This window comes from Bubalus bubalis, chromosome 14, assembly GCF_019923935.1.
Source record: "Bubalus bubalis isolate 160015118507 breed Murrah chromosome 14, NDDB_SH_1, whole genome shotgun sequence".
Taxonomy (NCBI): Eukaryota; Metazoa; Chordata; class Mammalia; order Artiodactyla; family Bovidae; genus Bubalus; species Bubalus bubalis.
The window spans coordinates 22,607,667-22,633,260 of record NC_059170.1 but is presented as its reverse complement, the minus strand read 5'-3'; the positions used below and the strand labels follow the sequence as shown (position 1 = coordinate 22,633,260).

Here is a 25,594-nt window from a genome sequence, read left to right as displayed (position 1 = left end):
CCCCATCCACGAATGGTTGGGAAGAAGAGGCTATGGATAGAAGTGTATCAGTAGCATCTACTTCAACCTACTGGGAATAAATAACAGGAATAAAGAAGATTAAAAGTCTGACCCAGCCCTGAAAACCATATTTCTCTCCCACATGTTCTTCAAAGCTCACGACTTCCTCTTGACCATCACTCTCCCTATCTTCAAAGTGATAGCTTAAGTCGTGTAGATCAACACATTGAAAAATATCACAGTCACCCACTCCCACCTTCCATCAATGTGTAATTCTAGAGTAAAAGGCTGGGTAAAGAAGTCCCCCAAATTTCCAGCATTTCCAGTGGATAAACTCCTTGGTGCTTTTCTTGAAATTTCAAATTATTTCCACAAGTTTCAATCAATTTTTAGTGTTTCTAGTTTGTAGTTTACCTATGCACAGCCTTAATTACTTGAAGTATTCCAATTCTGATCTTCCCATTTGTCCTTCTGCCTTCTCAACAAGTGTTTTGGAATACCAGAGGCATTCCTTGTGTTAGTCCTGCCTCTTGATGGCAGCATAAATGGTGACAATAAAAATTCCAAGTCCTTGTGTTTAGGAGAGTAGTTCTAGGACACCAAAGGCTTTCTTTATAACAGCAGATACCTCAGATGAAAGGATGCATTTTATAAATGCCTTAACATTATCACTCACTGTAGGAAACTGGCTAGCTCAGGTATGAGCTATGAGAACTCCTTTTTACCCCAGTTGCTTCAAGGTTGGAGTAGAAGTTATTGAAAAGCTGGCTTCATAGACCCGTTTCCTTAACCAAGCCTTATTCACATACGGACATCCAAGGACTGGGATGATCCCTTAACTAGGGGTGAAAAGGTGGGTCCTTTTGTCCACCTTATTGCTGAAAGCTTTGTCTCCCCTGTTGGCACAAACATATATTCACACCCTATCTCTTCTCAGAAAGGTCCATGAAAAAATAAAGTGCGGGCCTTGTTAAAAAAAAAAAAAAGAAGAAAGAAAGGTCCATGAAACTACCACATACTTCTACTTCTAATATTTTAAGTCTTTGAAAGGCTGAACCTCTGGTCTTTGGTTTCTGCTAACTTAAATTTATGGTGCCTTATTTCCTTGTGTGTTTTACAGTCTGGGGGGCTTCCCTTGTGGCTCAGCAGGTAAAGAACTACCTTCAATGCAGGAAACCTAGGTTCGATCTCTGGGTTGGGAAGATCTCCTGGAGAAGAGAATGGCTACCCACTCCAGTATTCTGGCCTGGAGAATTCCATGGACAGTATAGTCCATGGGGTCACAAAGAGTTGGATATGACTGAGCAACTTTCACTTTCCTTCCCTTTTTACAGTTTGGGGCTCTAATCTTTGCATTTTCCTTTATCTGAGTAAATTAGTTGGGTAGTGACCTAAAAGATTTCCCAGGTGTTTCAGTGCTTAAAAAAGAAAAAAATCCACCTGCCAATGCAGGAGCCACAGGAGACATGGATTCAACCTTTGGATTGGGAAGATCCCCCAGAGAAGGAAATGGCAACCCAGAATAGGAAAGATATCTTACCATGCAAAACTTAATCTCTCACTATGTTTTCCAATGGATGAGAAACACACAAGAGTGACAGGTGCATGAATTTTAATAAAGGAGTATTGGCAGCAGGTTGAGGATAGTGGACCACTAGCATTCAAGATACTTTTGGCCAGCGATTCTCTCGGCTCCAGTCATTTTTCCCTTCTTTGCCAGAAATGTCTATCCTTACAAAGAAAGGGAGGCAGCAGGGTTGATAATTTCTACAATAGAGGTAGGGCTCTTCAGACTGTCTGCAAGAAGGTCTACAGATTCCCAAGTCACCCATGCATCGAAGCATGTGACGTCTGCCTGGCCAAAAAAAAAAAAATACAAATAGTTAATTTCTATTTAGCAGTAACAAATCTGACAAGTCAGGGAGCCTAGTGAAAGCATAAAGAGCTAAAACAGTAATAAGTACCATTTCACACCTGTTAAAGTGACCCAAACTCAGACTATTGAAAACAGTAAATGCTGGCAAGGAAGTGGAGCAATAGGAAGTCTCACTCATTGGTGGTGAGAAAGAAAAATGGTATAGCTTGGTGGTTTCTTACAAAACTAAGCATATTCTTACCCATGTGATCCTGCAATTGCACTCCTTATTCTGTACCCAAAGGACTTGAAACTTTATGTCCAGACAAAAATCTGCACACAGCTTTGTTCATAAATGACAACATTTGGAGGCAACCAAGATGCCCTTCAGTAGGTGAGAAGATAAACTAAGACACATCCAGACAATGGGATATTATTCAGCTCTAAAAAAAAAAAAAAAAAAAAAAAAAAAAGAGCTATCAAGCTATGAATAGACACAGAGGAAGCTTAAATGCACATCACTAAGTGAAAGAAGCTGAACCAAGAAGCCTACCTACTGTATAATTCCAGCTATGTGACTTTCTGGAAAAGGATATGATAAAAAGATCATTGGTTGCCAGGGGTTGGAATGGGGGAAGAGATGAGTATGTAGGGCACCGATGATGTGGGGGGTGGTGAAGATAGTCTATGTGATACTATAATAGTGGATTCATGTCAATATACATTTGTCCAAATCCATAGAATGTACAACCCCAAGAGTGAATCTTCATGTGAAACTATGGACTTGGGGTGATTATGATGGGTTAATGTAGATATGTCAAGTGTAATAAATGCACAACTCTGGTGGCAGATGTTATAATAGAGGAGCCTTGAATGAGTAAGGGCAGACAGCGTATGGGAAATTTCTGTCCCTTCTTCTCAATTTTGCTGCGAACCTAAAACTGGCTTAAAAAAATAGAACCCGTTTTAGTGAATACCTTAAAATAAATAAAGCTGCTATAAACACTTGTCTATAGGTTTTTGGAACAACAATTTCATTTCTCTGGACTATATGCCCAAGAGTGCATTTGCTGTGTAGTATAGTCATTATATATTTAGTTTAGTTTTTTTTTTTTCTATTTTATTTATTTATTTTTTTAATTTTATTTTATTTTTAAAATTTATAAAATTGTATTAGTTTTGCCAAATATCAAAATGAATCCGCCACAGGTATACAGTTTAGTTTAAAAAAAAAAAAAACTGCCAAACTATTTTCTAGAGTATGGTTGTACCATTTAACATTCACTCAAGCAATGTATAAAAGAATCAGTTTCTCTGCATCATGGCTGGCATTTGGTATTGTCACTATTTTTAATTTTAATTGTTCTAATAGATATGTAAGGAATCTCATTGTGGTCTTAATTTAATTTGCATTTTTCTAATTGCTAGTGATGTTGAGCATCTTTTCATGTGCTCCTTTGCCATCCGTATAACCTCTTTAGTGAAATATCTTTTCACGTTTTTCTTCCAATTGGATTGTGTACTTTTTTCTGTTGAGTTTTGAGAGTTGTTTCTATATTCTAGATACAAGTTCTTTGTCACATATGTGGTTTGCAAATATTTCACCCAATTTTTTTTCCAATTTTTAATTTGTCTTTTCATCTGTCCTTTTCATAGGATCTCACAGAGTGAAAGTTTTAAATTTTTATTAAATCTATTTTTTTTTCTTTTATGGATTATGCTCTTCATCTCTAAGAACTCTTCACCTAGCCCTAGGTCTGAACATTTTTCCCGTGTTTTCTTCCAGAAGTTTACATTTTACTTTTAAATCTATGATACACTTTGGGTTAATTTTTGTGTAACTTGTTAGGTTTAGGTTGAGAGCCTTTTTTCTCTGCCTACAGGCTTCCAATTGCTCCAGCAATATTTATTGAAAAAGATATTTTCTTCTATTGAATTACTTTTGCACATTTGTGAAATATCAATTGGTTGCACTTGTGTAGGGCTATTTCTGTTCAATTGAACTGTGTGTCTATCCCTCCACCATGACCACACAGTCTTGGTTACTTTAGCTATGTAAGTCTTGAAATCTGGTAGAATAATTTCTCCACGTTTGTTCTTTGTTTTAGCTATTCTCATTCCTTTGCCAATTTCTCTACAGATGAAATATAGAGCAGACAATCTTATCTATATCCACAATAAACCTTATTGGAATTTTGATAGAAATCGTATAAAACGGATCTATAAATTTAAGGAGAATTTACATCTTTCCTATCTGAATCTTACAATCTATAATCACAATGTGTCTTCATTTATTTATATCTTCTTCGATTTTTTATCTACATTCTGTAATTTTTCAGTAAAATTTCTGTACATGTTTTATTAGATATTCACTTAAGCATCTTATTTTTTGGAATGATTGTGACTGATGTGTTTTTAATTTCAGTGTTCATATGATCTGTGATAGGACATAGCAATATAACTAATCTAATTTTAAAATTTTATTTATTTTTAATTGGAGAATAATTTCTTTACAATGTTGTGTTCATTTCTGCCATACATCCACAGGAATCAGCCATAGGTATACACGTGTCCCCTCCCTCTAGAACTTCCCTCCCATCTCCCACACTATCCCACTCCTCTAGGTTGTCTCAGAGCACCATGCTGAGCTCCCTGTGCTATACAGCAACTTCTCATTAGCTATCTGTTTTACAAATGCATGCATGTATGCTAAGTTGCTTCAGTCCTGTCTTACTCTTTGCAACTCTACAGACTGTAGCCCACCAGGCTCCTCTGTCCATGGGATTCTCTAGGCAAGAATACTGGAGTGGGTTGCCATGCCCTTCTCAAGGGGCTCTTCCCAACCCAGGGATCAAACTCGCATCTCTTACATCTCCTGCATTGGCAGGTAGATTCTTTTCCACTAGCGCCACCTGGAAAGCCCAGTTTACAAACGATAATGTATATAATATTTTACAAATGGTAATGTATATAAAAATGAAGATTAATCCTTTGTCAGTTGCTTCATTTGCAATTATTTTCTCTCATTCTGAGGGTTGTCTTTTCATCTTGTTCAGTTTCCTTTGCTGTGCAAAAGCTTTTAAGGTTAATTAGACTCCATTTATGGGCTTCCCTGGTGGCTCATATGATAAAAAATGGCCACTCTTTCAGTTTGTTCCACCCTCTCCTTCCCTCACTGTGTCCATAAGTCTGTTCTCCATGTCTGAGTCTCTATTCCTGTCCTGCAAATAAGGTCATCACTACCATTCTTCTAGATTCCATATATATGCGTTAATATACAATATTTGTTTTTCTCTTTCTGACTTACTTCACTCCATACAACAGACTCTAGGTTCATCCACCTCACTGGAACTGACTCAAATTTGTTCTGTTTTACGGTTAATACTCCATTGTATATATGTACTACAACTTCTTTATCCATTCATCTGTTGACGGACATCTAATTTGATTCCATGTCCTGGCTATTGTAAATAGTGTTGCAATGAACATTGGAATACATATGTATTTTTAAACCGTGGCTTTCTCAGCTGGGTCATATGGTAGTTTTATTCCTAGTTTTTTAGGACTCTCCATACTGTTCTCCGTAGTGGCTGGAGCAATTTACATTCCCATCAACAGTGCAGGAGGGTTCCCTTTTCCCCAAATCCTCTCCAGCATGTATTTTTTGTGGATTTTTTTATGATGGGCATTCTGACTGGTGTGAGGTGACACTTCACTGTAGTTTTGCTTTGCATTTCTCTAATAATAAGCATTGTTGAGCATTTTTTTTTCATGTGTTTATTAGCCATCTAGATGTCTTCTTTCAGAGAAGGCAATGGCACCCCACTCCAGTACTCTTGCCTGGAAAACCCCATGGATGGAGGAGCCTGGTAGGCTGCAGTCCATGGGGTCCCTAAGAGTCGGACACGACTGAGCGACTTCACTTTCACTTTTCACTTTCATGCATTGGAGAAGGAAATGGCAACCCACTCCAGTGTTCTTGCCTGGAGAATCCCAGGGATGGGGGAGCCTGGTGGGCTGCCGTCTATGGGGTTGCACAGAGTCGGACACGACTGAAGCAACTTAGCAGCAGCAGCAGCAGCAGATGTCTTCTTTGGAAAAAATGTCTGTTTGGGTCTTCTGCCCATTTTTTGATCGGGTTGTTTATTTTTCTGATGTTGAACTGCATGAGCTGCTTATATATTTTGAAGATTAATCCTTTGTCAGCTGCTTCATTTGCAATTATTGTCTCTCATTCTGAGGGTTGTCTTTTCATCTTGTTTACAGTTTCCTTTGCTGTGCAAAAGCTTTTAAGTTTAATTAGGTTCCATTTATGGCCTTCCCTGGTAGCTCATATGGTAAAGAATCCACCTATAATGCAGGAGACCCCAGTTCGATCCCTGGGTTGGGAAGATCCTCTGGAGAAGAGAATGGCTACTTACTCTAGTATTCTTGCCTGGAGAATCCCATGAACAGAGGAACCTGGAGGGGTTCCTCTAGCCTATGGGGGACCCCCATAGGCTTTGCGACCTATGGGGTCACAAAGAGTTGGACATGACTGAACAATTAATATTTTCACTTTCAGCTTCTATTTGTTTATTTTTGCTTTTATCTCCGTTACTTTGGGAGGTGGATCGTAGATGATCTTGCTATGATTTATGTTGAAAAGTCTTCTGCCTATGTTTTCATCTAAGAGTTTTATAGTTTCTGGTCTTACATTTAGGTCTTTAATCCATTTTGAGCTTATCGTTATGTATGGTGTTAGGACGTGTTCTAATTTCATTCTTCCACACATAGCTGTCCTGTTTTCCCAGCACCACGTATTGAAGAGACTATCTTTTCTGCATTGTATGGTCTTGTCTCATTTGTCAAAGATAAGGTGCCCAGAAGTGTGTGGTTTTATCTCTGGGCTTTCTATCTTGTTCCATTGGTCTATATTTCTGTTTTTGTGCCAATACATACTGTCTTGATGACTGTAACTTTGTAGTATAGTCTGAAATTAGAAAGGTTGATTCTTCCAGCTCCATCTTTCTTTCTCAAGATTGCTTTGGCTATGTGGAGTCTTTTGTGTTTCCATACAAATTGAGAAATTTTTTGTTCTAATTCTGTGAAAGATACCACTGGTAATTTGATAGGGATTCCACTGAATCTATAGGTTGTTTTAGGTAGTATCATCATTAGAAATACAACTAATGTTTGTATGTTTATCTTGTATCCTGTGACCTTACTAAACTTACTCATTGTTCTAGATTTTTTCGTAGATTCTCTTGTATTTTCTGCATAAGTCATTATGACATCTGCAAATACAATTTTATTTCTTCTTTTCTAATCTATATGCCTTTTATTTCCTTTTCTTGCCTTAATGCACTATCTAGAACTCCCCAGAATTAAAAGGAATGAACCATTGATCCATATAATTTGGGTAGATCTCAAGAACATAATGTTGAGTGAAAAAAAAGTCAGTCTCAAAAGATCAAATATGATTCCATTTATACAAGTCTTGAAATGACAAAATTATAGAGATGGGAAACAGATTAGTAGTTATCAGGGATTAGGGGTAGTGACAGAAGGTGAGGGCAAAGAGGAGAGTCTGTGCCACTAGAAAGGAATAGCAGGAAGGAGATCTTTTTGGTGACAGAAGGGTTCTGTAATCTTGATCATAATAATGGTCACATTATTATGACCATTATTATGACTTGTGATAAAATGTCATGGAAGTAGGCACATTCATTGCACCAGTATCTGTTGTACTGCTGTACAAACAGAGGCTGACTTGAGCTGAAGTTACACCAGCAGGCCTATGTATCAACCTGAAAAAAAAGTCCAGGATGGACACCCAGTCTTCCTTGCTTTGGGGTCACAATGCTTCTACAGCTGCCAGGTCAACCCCCACACACACACACCCCAGGGGGCTCTGCTCTCCCCTGCTAAAGTTCCTATTCTTCCTCCTCATCTCTCAACCTACAAGGAATAAAAAGAAAGATTCAAGTAGGCCTTCCAAAAGCAAAAACAACTCTTTCTGCCATATCCCCGGAGAAAAGATCCCTTTCCATTTTCCTTGAGAAGAAGGGCCAATGTGAGATTTACATCCAAAAGTGTACACAGAAGAGTGCATTTGACATGGTAAAGCAAGCAGGCCAGCCTGCTTCAACCTTTCTCCCCTGGAGAAAGGCCATGGCACTCCAGAAAGAAGTTTCAAAAGTGCTCAAACTACCCTCAAAGCTTTTGTTGGGGTCTTTGCACCTCTTAGCACCTGCACTCCTACTAGCCCCCATCACTGTGCCCCACCACTCTCTTATCACCATGGCAACCTAACATCACCTTCAGTGTCCCCGCAGCCCTCTCACCAGCAGCCAGAGAAAATCTGCTTATTTATCCCAGTATTGTCTTGGACCCACTTCTGAAAATGGATCACTTTTCCTCCTTGGGCCTCAGTTTCCCAATCTGTGAAATGGGAAGACAGAGGAAAGTTGCCTAGACCAGAGATTCTCATAGTTTTGGAGCTATCTGGAATATAGGACGGGGAGTTGTGGGGTCTAGGGTTTTATTTCCCAAAAGAATAATCTAAGAGAATTTTCAAAATTTCACATGCCCAGACCCCAGAGACTCAAGTTCAGAGATTCAGACAAGAGAGTTATGTGTCTTCTGAAGACTTATGGTGACTCAACAGTGAGTTCCAAGCCCTTTTTTCATCCCACCATCATATCACTCCCCATGGCTGTCTCTACCTAAAGTACAGAGGAGGTTCTTAATAAATGTTGTTGACTGAGTGAAAAAGCCATGCCTCATAGTGAATTAATTTGGTGAGAGTATGACTGGCTGTGTGTGAAGAAGTTAACACCAGGCCCCAGGTATTGGGGAATCCCTAGGCTCTTCCCTTTCTAACTGTGAAACCTGTGTATTTTAAGAGCAAACTAATGAATAAATTGTAAGAATCCCCTTGAGCAAGGCTCCAGAGCTGCTCTGCAACCTTCCTAATATGCCAGCTGGAGCCAAATTCACCTGAGACAGTGGGACTCTGATCCCTCTAGCCCAGAAAGGATCCCACCCTGAATGATGCTTGATGCAGCAGCTATTTATAAAACTCCCCACACACACCAAATCCACTTGTACTTTCACATATGAATTCATAATTCACCTATTCATTCACCCAGGACACACTATGTCAAATCTGACCCAAGTGCTGGACTTAACAACAAGCATACTGATGTAAATAAGAGTGATCTCAACCCCCAAGGCTTTCCATCTGGTGTGTGTGTACTTGGGGATTAGTGAGAAGGGAACAGTGATGAATAATTATACAAGAACACAATACGTGCCCTAAGAATGGCTTGCTGTGGGCATCTGAAAACAACCTGGGACGAAAGGACTGTGTTGGTCCCTGCGGCTCTGCAGATACCTACCTCACAGAGCTATTTCAGAGGAGTGACAGTTTGGTTCAAACTTTGTGATTTAAAAGTTTGTCAAGTAGTTATTCTTTTAAATAAAAGCAACATATCTAAAATTAAAAAGTAAAAAAAGATGAATACTTTGTGAAGCTAGTCAGAACTCAGTTTGAACACCTCCTCTATCTTAATGTTGCGCAACCTTGGCTAATTATATCACCTCTCTAAACCTCAGTTTCTGCATCGGTAAGATAGGGATAATAAGAGGGTTGTGTAAGAATAGGATGATTTCAAGTCTATAAGCACCCATCACTGTGCCTGTCACATAAGAAGTGTCAATGACAACTATTTTATAGCTACTGTTATTGTAATCGTTAAGAAACAGTGAGACAGAGCTCCTGTGCACGCTTTTAATGGTAGGGGCTTTAGTTGGGCTTTGAAGGATGAGAAGGAGTTTATCACAGAGATGAGCCTAGAGATGGGGACAAGGTGAAGGGAAACCATGGACCAAGGCAGCAGGAGGGGCAGGGGAGGACGGTAAGAGCTGAAAGAGAAAGTCTGTGAGGAGCAGCCATGGTAAATGAAGCTGAGTTATCATTTCAATGAGTAAATTTATGTGCTTTATCCTTCTTTAGTACTTGGAAACCTTCTGATTCTTTGGGCTGTGGTCTCTTGAGCATCAAAAGGCATGTCAGCCAGCTTCCTTAGAAATCCAAGGATTTGGGCTCAGCTAAGTCCCTGTCCACCACAGCTCATTCACTCCAAAACCAGGCCAACTGTCTCAGCCTAAAGAGGCTCCCACTCACTAGGGATTAAGTCTCTTGGCTTCCCACACATGCTCTTCAGTCCATTCCAGCTCCAACAGCCTTCCCTGCAGCTGGCAGATGAAGAATTATGTTCAGGACTGCAATAATTACCCAACTGCCGCAGCCAAGCCCCAGAGACATCTCTTTGCTAACTCTTAACACCCTTCCTGCCATTTCCCCACCCTCAATCCATTTGGAGTATCATTCCTCATGATTGACAGACACAAGAAACAGATTTGCAAGTTTTAATGGAATGTAGGAACTAAAGAACAGGAAACAAAGTCATTTCTATCCACGATTTCCACGTATCTTCCCTGTGTTGACAAGTTTGGCCTTAACTGTCTCCTTCTTGTTTCACTTGAGGAGTGGTCCAAGGGAGGATTTGATCAATTGTCATTGGTACGATTGTCAAATAACGACTAAGGATACAGCATCGTTTACGATTGGAGCAGCGTGTGACACTGTCTTCATCATTTTTGCACACCAACCGGCATTTTCCCTTCATCCAACATTCTTCCTCTGGACATAGGAACACCCATTAAGTAGATGTTAGTATTCCTCAGCTGGATAGACAAGGGGAAGCAGAGGAGGTGTAGGAGTTCAGGGGAGGAGTGGAGGGAGAGAGTTAATGCTAGACCCAGTCCCAGGAAGGGAGAGAAGAGACCTCACAAGGGGAGAGAATTGAGGCAATTTTTCCAAGGTTGGGAACTCAAGGGTTTTAAGAAGCCTTTTTCATAATCTCACATTTCTGTCTTCCTATCCCCCCACCTCCTGCTCCTAACTTTGAGATCAAATGATGCCAATAAAGTTCCCACCTAACAGAGCTTGGGAATGATGGGAAAAGGACAGTGAACATCTGTCTTATTAGGGAATGGAAGAGATTCCCTCACATTTCCACAGATTCAGCTCTTTATCAGTTGTCTAGCTTGAACCCAACAAATCCCAACTCCAACCCAACTCAATCTCCAATCCTCCTTGACCAATTCAAACTCAAAATTGAATTCACCAATTTAAACTCAAATACCCAGGCCAATTTTAATTAGAACTCCCAGCTTTACCCAACTCAATGCCCCTGGAGCCCTAACTCCCAGTCAAACCCAAGTCTAATCAAGTCACCAACTTCAATCCTAAGCAGCATTCCATCACCTAGCTGAACCTCAGGCACCCGGGCACCATCCAGTACCAACTGTCAACCTCAGTCCAAGCCCCAATCTAATTCCCAACACCAAATCCACTCAACTCAAAATTCCATACCCCCTCCAGCCTACTCCAAACCATCAAGGAAGCCCAACTCCTCACCTCTGGCTCTTCCTCATTTTCCCGCTATCACTCCAATCCAAAGTCTTGCCACCCCATCACAACTCACCCTCAACCTTCAATGTAATCTCCCAAACCCCTAAGAAGTCCCCAACCCGCACCAGACCCTTTACCCCTAAGCCCTCCTCCATAATGCCAGCAGAATACCAGCCTTCCCTTCAGTGTTAGGTACTCCAAATATCTCCATCCCCCTACCTTGGCAAAAAAAAAAAAAAAAAAGAATCAGGGAGAGATGTGAACATGAGATGATTATGAGAAAACGTCCCAAAACCACATGAATTGAGAAAGGGCTTCAGATGCTGTCCACAGCGAGGGGGAAGAGGAGGGAGAGACATTTATGACCAAGATCCCAGACATTTGAGAGACACCCGAATTACCTGATACCACTGGTTCCATGACCAGAAGGATGGCAAGAAACAGGAAAAGAAACTTCATGACTGGAAGGTCACAGGAGAAGGACGTGGTTGTGCTGCAGGCTATGGAGAATAGAGCTATCCTCTGCAGGGATGAGTCTTGTTTTCATTGGCAGGACCGTGGGCAGTGAATTACAGCAGAAGAGGATTTATATCAGATCAAACAAGCCAAAGGACAATGTGTAGCAGATTCTGCAGCAAAGAACGAGACGAGAGCGTGGGAAACCGGCCAGCATCCGTGCCAAAAGGGCTTTTCTCTCCTAGTAAGGAGACAGGCAAATTAAAGCTGTTTGGCCTTTTGAGATCCACAAAGGGATTAATCAATTAATGCATATCAAGACACATTTAATTTTTTTCTTTTTTTAATTAAATTTATTTGTTTTTAATTGAAGGATAATTGCTTTACAGTATCATGTTGGTTTCAGCCAAATATCAACATGAATCAGCCATAGGTATACATGTGTCCCCTCCCTCTTGAACATCCCTCCCACTTTCCCCTGCATCCCACCCCTCTAGGTTGTTACAGAGCCCCAATTTGAGTTCCCTGAGTCATACAGCAAATTCCTATTGGCTATCTATTTTACACATGGTAATGTATGTTTCCATGTTACTCTCTTCATGCATCCCACACTCTCCTTACTCCCTGCCCCCTGCCCTGTGTCCCTAAGTCAAATATTTAATTTTTTAAAAATTCTTATTCTCAACTTTCTAACAGAAAATTCACACGTGTATGTCTTTCTGAACTTTGAACTTGCCAATCTCATTCTCAGCTCAGACCCTTAGCATTTATAACTTGCTCTTCCTATAAAGTTCTTCCTTCAGACTGGCTCCTGTTCACAGTTCAGTCTCATCTTAAATGTCACTTCTCGGAGAGGCTTTTCCTGGTCACCTTAGATTAAGGGTACTCCCACACACACAGTCACTCTGTATCATAATAACTTGTTTTGTGACCTTCATATAGTTACTTGTTCCTTTTCAATTTATTCTACATGATTAATCTTTGCCTCTCCCATTAGAATGTCAGAAATTTGCTTTGTGACTCCAGTGCCCATAATAATATCACCTGGTGTATTAATCAGGATATTAATTCAACTGTTTTAATACATTACCTCCCCAAACAGTAATTCGAAGAGACAGACATTGATTTCCATCTTATGTAAAAGAAATTTCTTTCTTATGTAAAAAGCTTCATCAGTAAAAGCAAGGGCTTCCTTGGCAGCTCAATTGGTAAAGAGCCAGGCTACAATGCAGGAGACCTGGGTTGAATCCCTGGGTTGGGAAGATCCCCTGGAGAAGGAAATGGCAACCCACTCTAGTATTCTTGTCTGGTAAATCCCACTGACAAAGGAGCCTGGTGGGCTACAGTCCAAGGGGTCACAAAGAGTTGGACATGACTTAGTGACTAAACTAAAAACCATGCCATTAAAAGTAGGGCACAAGATTCCTTCTGATTTGATGCGGTGCCATTCCTATCAGGCAGCTTCATTTGATGCTCTGGTTCTCAGGAAGAAGAGAAAGAAGGAAAGGAAGTGCACCATTTTTCCTTTAAGGATCCCATCCAGAATCTGCACACATCACTTCCATTCCAGTCCATTGGCCAGAGCTCATTCAAACAGATATATCTAGCTGGACGGTAGGCTGGAAATAGTTTCTTTATTCTGGGCAACCGTGGCTAGCTGAAGTTCAGGGGTTGTCTTACTAAGAAGAAGGGGAAGACAGATACTAGAGAAGAGCTAGCAATTTCGGACACACTTAGCACATTGCAGGTGCTTCAAAAATGTTGTAGACTGAGTAAATATCTTACACATTGAATAAGGTTATAAGAAATAATCTAAAGGGGAGGCAACTCAAGTCATTCTAGAGTGTAGAGAAAGCATATGGACTGTGCCCCTTCAGTCAAGCTTCAGAAGAAGCTGAATAAGAGCTGGACCCTTTAAGATACTATACACTGTTATAAACTAGATAACTAATAAGAACCTACTGCATAGCACAGGCAACTCTACTAAATATTCTGCAATGACCTATATGTGGATAGAATCTTAAAAACAGTGGATACATATATATGCATAACTGATTCACATAAAAGGTGTGAGAGAAGGAAAACACCACTGAAAGTTGGAGTCCTCAGAGAAGACACTCTCTCCCAAGCTATGGGAGTGGCCACAATAACCAGCTAATTAGCACTGACCCTCTGCTAGGTTGGGCTTCCCTGGTAGCTTAGATGGTAAAGAATCCTGCAATGTGGGAGACCTGGGTTCGATCCCTGGGTTGGGAAGATCCCCTGGAGAAGGGAATGGCTACCCACTCCAGTATTCTGGCCTGGAGAATTCCACGGACTGTATAGTCCATGGGGTCACAAAGAGTCGGGTACAACTGAGCAACTTTCACTTTCACTCTGCTAGGTTGGTGACAAGTATTTCACAAGTATAGTCTCACTTCATCCTCACAACACCAATAGAGTTCCTGCCTCGTTGTTCTAGCTTGGACACTAAATACAGAAGCACAAGCAATTTGCCCAACTCTGACCAAATGGGGATTTCAGGATTTGAACTCAGTTCTGACTGGCTCCCAGTTATGGTACTTCTATCCACAACCTGGTCTCCCATTGTTTCTTCAGACTTGGAATAGCAAGGGTCCCTTCTAAGTGAGGAAGCCAGTCAAAAGGAAACCTCTAGTGATTCTTGCCTAGAAAAATTTGAAGAGCTCCTGCAGAAAGTAGGCACAGGTAAGATCAGAGAAATGAGGGTCACTTGCTTGTGACCCTCCTTATTTTATAACAGGTTTATTGAAGTATACTTTACATGCCATAAAATCCACTCATTCAGTGCAAAAAGCAATGAATTATGCAGAGCTGTACCTCTGTCACTATTGTCGAATCTTGAATATTTCCATCACCCCCAAAATATCCCTCACACCCATTTGTAGTTACTACCCGTTCCCACCCCCAGCCATGATGGAACCACTGTTTATAAGAATACCATCAACTATGTATTAAATATCATCTGGGGTTAACCCTCTCAAGGAAAAGGTATGTATGACTATGGATGAAGCCATGGCTCAGGGGATAACATGAATAAACCAGGGCCACTGAGGCGGTCAGGATTCAAACTCAGAACTCTCTCCAAAAGGGTCCAGATCAAGGGGAAGATCCTGAAGAAATATATTTGTAAAGAGTGGGAAATGTATCATTTTTTAAGCTGAGGTGAAATACACTGCATAACAAGAGATATTGAAAATACAAAAGAAGACAGAGTTTCTGGTGGAGAAAAATTCTAGACAAGCCAAAGGGAATGGAGTCAAAGAATTAGATAAAAACACTGGACCTTAATAGAGGAAGACTTCTTTTGAGAGAAAGGGGGTTTATAGAATGACTTCATAGCATTGCTCTTAAAACCTGAAACTTTTATGTCAAAAGTGAAAGTGAAAGTCACTCAGTTTGTGTCCAGCTCTTTGTGACCCCATGGACTGAAGTCCATGGCATTGTCCCATCCAGAATATAGGAGTGGGTAGCCTTTCTCTTCTCCAGGGGATCTTCCCAACCCAGAGATTGAACCCAGGTCTTCTGCATTACAGGTGGATTCTTCACCAGCTGAGCCACAAGGGAAGCCCAAGAATACTGAAGTGGGTAGCCTATCCCTTCTCCAGCAGATCTTCCCAATCCAGGAATCAAACCAGGGTCTCCTGCATTGCAGGCGGATTCTTTACCAGCTGAGCTATCAGGGAAACCCTTTTTTTGTCAAACAAACCTGAATTCAAATCCACCTCTGCGAGTTGCTCTCTATGTGACTACTGTAGAGATTTGTCTGTTTGGGGTTTTTTGTCTTGTCTACCATTCATGACAGTCTCATCTTGTCTCATCTTCCCATTTGGAGGGAATCCTGTCACCATAGCGGTCTTGTGGAGGGACAGTGTCACCTCCCATTGTTCAAATACTTGTTTTCCTGCCTCTCTTGCAGCTGAGGTGTGAGCACGTGGCCTAGGCTCAGCCAATTAGATTCCCTTTCTGTTCTTTGAATCAAGTGCTTGGGATTCCAGGGAGCGGTAACAGTGGAGGGCTTACCTTAGCAAAAGAACCCACCCACAATGAAAGCCAGTGCCCTGGTCAGTAGGGAAGCATAGTAACGAGGAGTGGAGTTCAGGGTCCCAAACAATGGGGTTCAACAGCAGCTCTATCCTCACTACTGGGTCTGAAGGCTGATTCTTCCCCTTGGCTCCATCTACCCCACCATTTTCTCAGCTTGACTCCATGCATCCTCTGAGCTGCCAAATAGTCAAAGTTTCATTCGCTAAAAACCCTAACTGATGCAGTGAGCATGGGCAAATTGTTTAACCAATTTGGGGATGATTATCATATGTACCTGATGGTTTGCTGTGTCCTTTAAGTGGTTAAAAATGTCTATCCAGTGTTTAGTGCAGTGCATGACTGGTAATAACACACTTTACTTACAATTTTTTTGTTTTTCTTTTTAATATTTATTTATTTATTTTTGGCTGCACTGGGTCAGCCTCACTGCACACAGGCTTTCTCTATTTGCCACAAGCGGGGGGTACTCTTCATTGCAGTGCGTGGACTTCTCACTGCAGTGTCTTCTCTTGCTGCAGAGTATGGGCTTTGTTGCTCCATGGCACGTGGGATTTTCCCAGACTGGGGATCGAACCTATGTCCCCTGCATTGGCAGGCAGATTCTTAACCACTAGATAGCCAGGGAAGTCCCAATTTCTTTGTTTTGAGGTGAGAGAGAAAGGAATGGGAACCTTGAGCGGGTTCAGCTTCTACAGTCTCAGTGACAGTGGAGCTAAATTCCTCAGTGGGGTGGAGAGATGGGACTTGCAGAAAATGAATAGAAATGAATAGTCTTGAGAGGCCACCATGGGTGATGGAGTCTGAGAGGGAAAACCCGTGAGCAGGGCCAGGGCTGGAAGGCCCAATAGGAAAACTGTACATCCTCAGGAATCACGGCAAGGCATAGGCCAAAGATAAAGTCAAAAAATCTGAAAATCTGTTTTCGCTTCAGCCTAAGAATATGTTTTGTGTCATTCTTCAGAAGTACACTCTTTTTCCAGAGTTGACTGTTGCTTGATTTTGAAAGCCACTTGGGCAGCACCATGAACTCTGTGCTTAAGGTCACTGGCTCTAGGTGTTGGCAGGATTTGCTCAGTGGGCAATGGAGCTGCTCAGGATGAGGGAATGTGGGGGCAGTATCCAGCTATGTGATGGAGATGCCAGGGGTTGGGTTTGGCTCAGGGTTAGGAGCTGAGCACCTTATTCTGTATCCTCAGTGATATCAGTCAGTGAAAAAGATGGTTTATTTCAATGCTGCAGAACTCAGCATTGAATGAGACAACATTGCAAAATGTTGACAAACTTGTATTCTGAAGTAAGATTCCTGGTTGCATCATCTTGGAAATTTTCATTAACTCTGTACCTGTTTCCTCAGCTATACAGTGGGGTAGTAATAGTATTTTTTTCTTAAGGTTGTTAATGAAGATCAAATGAGTGAATACTATAAAGCACTTAGAACACCACCTGACATTTAGTGACTGCAGTATTTGCTGTGATTACTGAAATAAATCAGAGGATTCCAACCCAGATTCCAGGCCCTTCCTCTTTGCAATATTTCATAAGCCACCTATGAATCCTTGTATACACAGATTGCCCAAGAAGCTCTGCAATGATTCAGAGAAATGGCCTTGACTGAGATAAGGAGAAATTGAAAGAGTTGGTATAATTGCTATGGCACATTCATATTTGGGTGTCTGCATTTATGTATTACATTTTTTTATATTGTAAGTGGCTCAGGTGGTAAAGAATCTGCTTGCAGTGCAGGAGATGCAAGTTCAATCCCTGGGTCAGTAAGATCCCCTGGAGAAAGAAGTTGCAACCCACTCTAGTATTCTTGCCTGAAGAATTCCGTGGAAAAGGGGCCTGGTGGGCTACAGACCATGGGGTCGCGAAGAGTCAGACAAGATTGAGTGACTAACAATTTCAACTTCAATATGTACACATATAAAATCTAAAAATAGCTGTGTATGCTCAAATATATATATTATGTTTATTTTGTGCATGTGTTGTTTGTATTTTGTATACATGAGTATTTGGATGTGCAAGAATGTTTGTAGTTGCCTGCAGTTTGTGTGTAGATGTGTAACTGGTATGTGGGCAAGTGTTTGTGTACTTCTGAGTATATATGTGCTTCTGTGTTTCTTCTCAGATCTTCAAATGCCATGGCCTAGAGCTCCATCCGTGACAGTTGCATGATGATTTTTCTGCTGATCTGGGAAATCTGGGCCATGGCTAAGGGGGCTGAGGGGGAACAGGGAACAGGGGCTGTCGAGATGGCCAAGCTCAAGCCGCTGTGGGAGAAGGTGGCAGGAGACAGGGAAAGAGGCAGGCTTTGGTCAGAGTCAACTTAGACCCCGGTTATTGTATGGTATTACCTGGGACCCGCCAAGACCAGAACAAACTGTAGTCTTGGCCTTTGTAATGCCTCCCACATGGGTACATTCCAGCCTGGCCAGTGCTCTGAGACTGGCACCACCCACCCCTGAAATCTTTACAAGTTGCATTTTGAAGTTTTTGAAGGGACTGCCCACTTCCTACAGCCTGAATCCCACGGTAGAGAGGAGGAGGGAAGTACCAATTATCAAGTTCCCAGGGCAAGTATTTTTACCTGATCTCATTTATTCCTCCCACCAACCTTGTTAATAACATAACAAGAAGGTAAAAGAAATGAGAATCATAGAATCACCACCTTTTACAGACATTTCTCACTCTCATACATTTATATCATTTCCTCATTTCCCAGCAAGGAAGGTAAAGTATCCAGGTGAACATCTGTAGCTCAGAGAAGGGTGATATGAATGTCAAGGCCATATGAAAGTGTGTGTTTAGGAGGCGGGCTACTAAAGAGGGTGTGGATGCTAGAGAAACCCCTACAGCAAGATAGCCCCAACTATGTCTCGTTTCAAGCAATGTTCTGTAAAAGAAATAGATACTAGTAAAAAAAAATATTCTAAAATTCTTTAAAATATTAATAGTCACATACCAGTTATGAATGCCCCACTACATTCAAGACTTGGGAAATGCTGCATTTCTTTTTTTTTTTTTAATTTCACTCCAAGATACCACTTGCAAAGTAAGTGAGATGTCCAGAGCCAGTTGTTACTGGGGTTTCCTGATCTTCTCCACTTGTTCCTCATGGTTCTGGGAAATGAGGAAGGACCTGATTTCTATTTCATGATGATGATGTTCATTTCTCTTTTCCTCATGTCAGGATACTGCTGATGAACTCTGACCAGTTACTCACTGGGCAGCTGGAGAACTGCTCACCACCATGGCTTTCTCCACTGACCTCAAGTCCAACCTGGAGGCCTTTGCTGCTTCTCTCAGGACCACGAACCTAGTGGCTGGGTCCACAGCCTCTGCCTGCCATGCTGGCAACCCCATCTGAGTACCTGTCACCTTGGAGTACTTTATCAAACACCCATGAAACCAAACCCCATCTCTTCTCCCAGTCAAGGAGATTCAACACCCCCAAATGATGGGCTTCTCTTCCTCTCTTGACCCTAAGACAAAGTCTTCATCCCACTTCTGAGACAATCCAACCTAACTGTTCTCTTGCACCGAGGCCTCCCTAACAAAGATGAGGGCAGAGGGAGAGACAAGGTTGGCTTCAGAACACAAACTCACACACACACACACACTCAATTCTCCAGTGAAAAAGGAGGAACACAAAGTATCCTGGCTTTCCTACCAATAACTGGGCAGAAAAAAAAAATTATATTTGTACTCTTTTTGCTGACGCTTTAAGAAAATGGATAAATAAATTATCAGGTAATTGCTGATAATCTTAATTTATCACTCTGCCACAATGTTTGTTTAAAAATTCTAATACATTTATATTGCTAATCTCATTAATGTGCAATAATGGTTCTTTTAGGGAAAGGCATGCTGTCCTCAAGAACTCTCGATATTCACTTGACTCACAAAAGCATACCTTTCAATCTGCTCAGCAATAATAGAAGGATTGACCAATGTATGACAGCAATGGACAGTGTCACCCATTCCTGTTAAGCATCTTGCCTTATTATCTCAACATGTATTTTTTGTATCATTTCATGCTTATTCAAGGCTTCCTTGGTGGCTCAGACGGTAAAGCATCTGCCTGCAGTGCGGGAGACCCGGGTTCCATCCCTGGGTTGGGAAGATCCCCTGGAGAAGGAAATGGCAACCCACTCCAGTACTCTTGCCTGGAAAATTCCGTGGACTGAGGAGCCTGGTAGGCTACAGTCCATGGGTTCGCAAAGAGTCGGACACGACCGAGCAACTTCACTTTCACTTTCATGCTTATTCATATCAGACACTTACACTATTCTAATGTGAAGCTATGCCTAAAAGAAGGAATTTTCTTGCAAGGCCATTTCTAACATCTATTTTAAGCCAAACATATAAGTAATTAAGTCAGACAATTGCTAAAATAATATTGGTTGAGTCCCCAGTTTATGCCGATTCTGTTCTGGGACAGAAAATGAATCAGCTGTGGTCTCTGTCTTCCTGGAGATTACTGCTGCTGCTAAGTCGCTTCAGTCGTGTCTGACTCTGTGCGACCCCAGAGACGGCCGCCCACCAGGCTCCCCCGTCCCTGGGGTTCTCCAGGCAAGAACACTGGAGTGGGTTGCCATTTCCTTCTCCTATCCTGGAGATTACAGTCTATCATAAAGACAAACATTGAACAAACATAAGTACAGGTGTGGTGGGTGCTGAAAAAGGGAAATGCAGGATGCCATCGACAAAGTCGGGATTAGGGTGAGGGGAAGGAGGTGCCTAGTGTGCAACATGTAAGGAGACACTTGCAAGACCTTGATGGTGAGTGCCTCCTTCTAGGTTGCACTCTGGGCACCTTCCTCTTCTCTCCCTTGTCCTGGCCTTGGCAATCAGAAAGATCAAAGTGGAAGAGAAAACACTCCAGGTAAGAGGAAAGGGTTGAGGATAATAGTCCCTAGTAGTGATCGCTTGGTGCCGCATCTTTGGACACTCAGCATCTGAATCCCTTTTCATCTGGGAATAATTCTCCATTCTTTGGATCTTGATGGAAAGGAGGGCTGATCTTCTACTACAGAAAGTTGTTGTTGTTGTTCAGTTGCCCAGTTGTGTCCGACTCTTTGTGGCCCCATGGACTACAGCACGCCAAGCCTCTCTGTCCCTCACCATCTCCCAAAGTTTGCCGAAGTTCATGTCCATTGCATTGGTGATGCCATCCAGCCATCTCATCCTCTGATACCCTCTTCTCCTTCTGCCCTCAATCTTTCCCAGCATCAGGGACTTTTCCAATGAGTTGGCTGTTCACATCAGATGACCAAAATTCAGCCTCAGCATCAGTCCTTCCAATGAGTATCCAGGGTTTATTTCCTAAAGATTGACTAATTTGATCTCCTTGCTGTCCAAGGGACTCTTAGGAGTCTTCTTCAGCACCATAGTTCGAAAACATCAATTCTCCAGCATTCTGTTTTCCTTATGGTCCAGCTCTCCAATCATATGTGACCACTGGAAAGACCATAGCCTTGACTATATGGACATTTGTCGGCAGAGTAACATCTCTGCTTTTCAACACACTGTCTAGATTTGTCATAGCTTTCCTGCCAAGAAGCAAATGTGTTCTGATTTCATGGCTGCAGTCACCATCCACAGTGATTTTAGAGCCCAAGAAGAGGAAATCTGTTACTACTTCCACCTTTTCCCCTTCTATTTGCCATGAAGTAATGGGGCCAGATGCCATGATATTAGTTTTTTTTTAATATTTAGTTTTAAGCCAGCTCTTTCACTCTCCTCCTTCACCCTCATCAAAAGGCTCTTTAGTTCCTCCTCGCTTTCTGCCATTAGAGTGGTGTCATCCACGTATCTGAGGTTGTTGATGTTTCTCCCGCCTAACTTCATTCCAGCTTGTAATTCATCCAGCCTGGCATTTCTCATGATGTGTTTAGCATATAGATTAAACAAACAGGGTGACAGCAGACAGCCCCGTCCTACCCCTTTCTCAATCTTGAGAAAGATTGAGTACTACAGAAAGTACTAAGGGCGAATATTTTTGTGCCACCTTGGGAGTTAGCAGGCAGACACACAACCCAGGCTCAGCCAACTGGATGCTCCAATGGAAAAAATCTGAATTTATGAACTAAATCCAAACCACAGAGAAAGTGTAGAAAATACTTATGTATGCACAGCAGGCAGAGCCACTGTGGGAGAAGTTCAGGCAGATTTGATGTTGGTGTCCAGTCCCAGGACAACAATGCTGGGGCCGGGACCCTGGTACATTTTTTCTGTTCCCATACCCGCTTTGTCCTTCCAAGTACAATTGTCTACACTTCCAGTCAGTTCTGTGAGTTCCATGTTTTCCTTCCTGCTATCCTTCCTTTCTTTCTGCTTAAGCTGGTCTCTGATGAACTCTAATCATTATATCCAATAATAAATTTAAGGTGTTTTATCATCAAATATGTTGAGAAAACATTGCTCTATTATTCAACAAGGAACCCCTGTGAGGTTGGATGCCAGAATATGACCTGGCAGGGAGGTAAGAGATCAGCAGCAAAACTCAGGAGAGAAGGTCTGGAGAAAAGAGGAGAAAGGATGCTAATGAGAGACTGACGTGAAAGGGCAGCCCTGACAATAGTGAGGGAAAGTGGAATTTGTACAAAGATATTGTGGAGGAAGAATCAAGAAGCTGTGAGTGCTGACTTGACGTGAGAAGTGAAGAGGGCAGCATCAAAAGGCTTACATCTCAGACGATGGTAAAGCATGAGAACTTGGGAGGGGATACCTGTTCAAGTGAAAAGGTGACCTTCTTGAGCTTCAAATATTCATAGAGTTAGCAAATATTTATTACATTCCGGATGGAGCGAAGGGTGAAACTGACAAGAAATCCAAATTCTCCTGATAGACAAGAAACAGGTAAATGCACAAAATAATTACTGATTTTTGAGAAGTGCTAAGAAAGACATGGCAGTGACATGAAGAACTTTGTTAGCTATGATAATCAAGGATGATATTTAAACTTAAGACCTGAACACCCAGGTCAGGTGGGAGTGATGATGTCAGTGATGAATGATTAAGGAGGGCCAATACCTGGCTAAGGCTGAGGTCATAACTGGGGCAAGTATATTCCTGGCTCAAGTTTAGCTAGGGCTAGAGGGTGGGAGCAGGAGAAGGCAATGGCACCCCACTCCAGTACTCTTGCCTGGAAAATCCCATGGACGGAGGAGCCTGGTAGGCTGCAGTCCATGGGGTCACTAGGAGTCAGACACGACTGAGCGACTTCACTTTCACTTTTCACTTTCATGCATTGGAGAAGGAAATGGCAACCCACTCCAGTGTTCTTGCCTGGAGAATCCCAGGGACGGGGGAGCCTGGTGGGCTTCCGTCTATGGGGTTGCACAGAGTCGGACACGACTGAAGCGACTTAGCAGCAGCAGCAGAGGGTGGGAGCAGGGATTAATGGCAAATGACTACAAAGGAAATTTGGGAGATGATGGAAACATTCTGAAACCAAAAATCATTGAACCATACCACTTGGCGTGGATAAACTTTACATGAAATTTATGTAGTGGTAAAACTTCTTTTTAAAGCTATATGCAAAAAGGGAAACTTGCTAGGGTAGAAGAAAAAGTCTAGATCTACAGCTATAATGAGCTTGCCATGTCCCTGGCAAAAATTAATTTACTCCATCTTTAACTTGTCTTAGTAATAGTTTTATTTGAAGCTAACACAATATTGTAAATCAACTACCCTTCAATATAAAATTTAAAAACTAAATTAAAAAAAAACATGATGTATGGCAAAACCAATACAATATTGTAAAGTAATTAACCCCTAATTAAAATAAATACATTTATATTTAAAAAAATAATAATAAAAACTGTATAAGAAATATGATCTTATCCATGCAGGAAAAGAAAGTCAGACAGATTACTTGCAAAGAAAGAACAGTCACTCTGAATTCAAGCATCCCAGGTACAAAAGTAAATGTCATAATAATAAAAGGAAGACGTTTTTATAAAATTTTAGTAGGTCAAATTAAGCTCTCAAAATTATATGTCACGCTAAGATGTAGCTCTTGTCAAGGCAATAGAATTAAATCAAGTGTGCTCATTTGATATACAAAAGAGGTTGTTTATGGTTACAGTTGATTTCACTGAATAGCAAACTATATACAATTCAGATGTGGTTTGATTTATAAATTATATTTCCCCCAGTACTTCATAGAAACACATCTATTGCAAATTCAAAGCCCCAAGTTCAGTTGCCTTTGGGGACAGGCAAGTAACACAAATGAAGGAAGAAGGCCAGATGTACTACCATGGTATATCAGAGTCTTCATTTGGGGTTTTTAGTACCACTCTTGATATTTAGCTTCTGCATCAGGGAAACTTCAGGTGAGGATTGTGGCAAACTGAGAAGGATTCCTGAAGATGGACACTTTTCAAGAATGAGAAACTGTTGCTGAGTCTTTAAATTTTTTAAAAAGAAATCCGATTATTAAAACCCAGAGGGATGGTATGGGGAGGGAGGAGGGAGGAGGGTTCAGGATGGGGAACACGTGTATACCTGCGGCGGATTCATGTTGATGTATGGCAAAACCAATACAATATTGTAAAGTAATTAACCTCCAATTAAAATAAATAAATTTATACTTAAAAAAAATTTTTTTTCAGTTTACTCAAATGAAAATAGGGTTTGTCCAGAAGAAAAGACATAAGGCCTGGAAGATGAGACCAAAACACAACTACACACATATCAGAGGCAGAGCTTTCTTAGGCAGAAGGAATGGCACGCAGCAAGGCCCTAGGGAAGAAAAAAGATTGTTGACATGAGCGAACAGAAAGGAGACCAGAATGACCTGATTGTAAGAAGGAAGGAAGATGCCAGAGAGGTAAGCAAAGTCAGATTGGGCGGGGCCTCACCAGTTATAGCAAGGAGCTTAGATTTTACTCTTCGGGAAACAGGAAGCCATAGTTTGGGGTAAAACAGAACAGAGTTGTTGTTTAGTCACTAAGTCATGTCTGACTATTTTGTGATCCCATGGACTGTAGCCCACCAGGCTCCTCTGTCCATTGGATTTTCCAGGTAAGAATACTGGAGTGAATTGTCATTTCCTCCTGCAGGGGATCTTCCCAACCCAGGGATAGAACTAGTGTCTCCTGCATTGGCAAGTGGATTCTTTACCACTGAGCCACCAGCGAAGCCCAAACAGAACAGTTACAGGATATAATTTATCTTTTGGTTGTGTAGAAAATTAATTAGGGGATTAAACAAGAAATCAGCTAGGATATTACTGTATAAATTCAGATTAATAGTGGCTTCGTTGTAGCACTATTTACAATAGCCAAGACATGGAAGCAACATAAATGTCCATTCTCAGAGGAATGGATAAAGAAGATGTGGTACATATATATGATGGAATATTACTCAGCCATTTAAAAGAATGGATGTCATTAGCAGCAACATGGATGGGCCCAGAGGTTGTCATATTGAGTGAAGGAAATCAGAGGAAGAGAAATATCGTATGATATCCTTATATGCAGAATCTAAAAAGAAATAATACAAATGAACTTATTTACAAAACAGAAACACACTCACAGACTTATGGTTACCAGAGGTGAGGGGTGGAGGGAGGGATAGTTAGACAGTTTGGAATTGACATGAATGCACTGCTATTTTTTAAATGGATAACAACATGAACCTACTGTATAGCACAGGGAATTCTGCTCAATATCATGTAACAACCTAAATGGGAAAAGAATACAATACATATATGTGAATCACTTTGCAGTTCCCCTGAAACTGTC

General features: G+C 41.4%; 1 protein-coding gene across 2 annotated transcripts; it reads right to left on the bottom strand.

The window, feature by feature from the left end:
• Window positions 1–1,604: 1,604 nt before the first annotated feature.
• On the bottom strand, window positions 1,605–11,933 carry LOC102413260 (beta-defensin 119). 2 transcript variants are annotated; one of them, XM_006060677.4, is made up of 2 exons: window positions 11,720–11,899; window positions 1,605–1,855 (listed from the first exon to the last, which is right to left on the bottom strand). In XM_006060677.4, the coding sequence occupies exons 1-2, from the start codon at window positions 11,775–11,777 to the stop codon at window positions 1,662–1,664; spliced, it is 252 nt and encodes an 83-aa protein (XP_006060739.1). In that variant the 5' UTR covers window positions 11,778–11,899; the 3' UTR covers window positions 1,605–1,661. The 2 variants fall into 2 exon arrangements, with proteins under 2 accessions (XP_006060739.1, XP_025120495.1); XM_025264710.3 differs by lacking the exon at window positions 1,605–1,855 and adding an exon at window positions 10,276–10,544 and having other exon boundaries at window positions 11,720–11,933.
• Between the last annotated feature and the right edge of the window lie 13,661 nt (window positions 11,934–25,594).

Excerpts from the sequence above, each read along its gene's own strand:
- LOC102413260 (XM_006060677.4), bottom strand. The coding sequence starts at position 11,777 with ATGAAGTTTCTTTTCCTGTTTCTTGCCATCCTTCTGGTCATGGAACCA. Across the intron at positions 1,856-11,719 it reads CATGGAACCAGTGGTATCAG|GCAGACGTCACATGCTTCGA; the intron begins GTAATTCGGGTG and ends TTTTTTGGCCAG.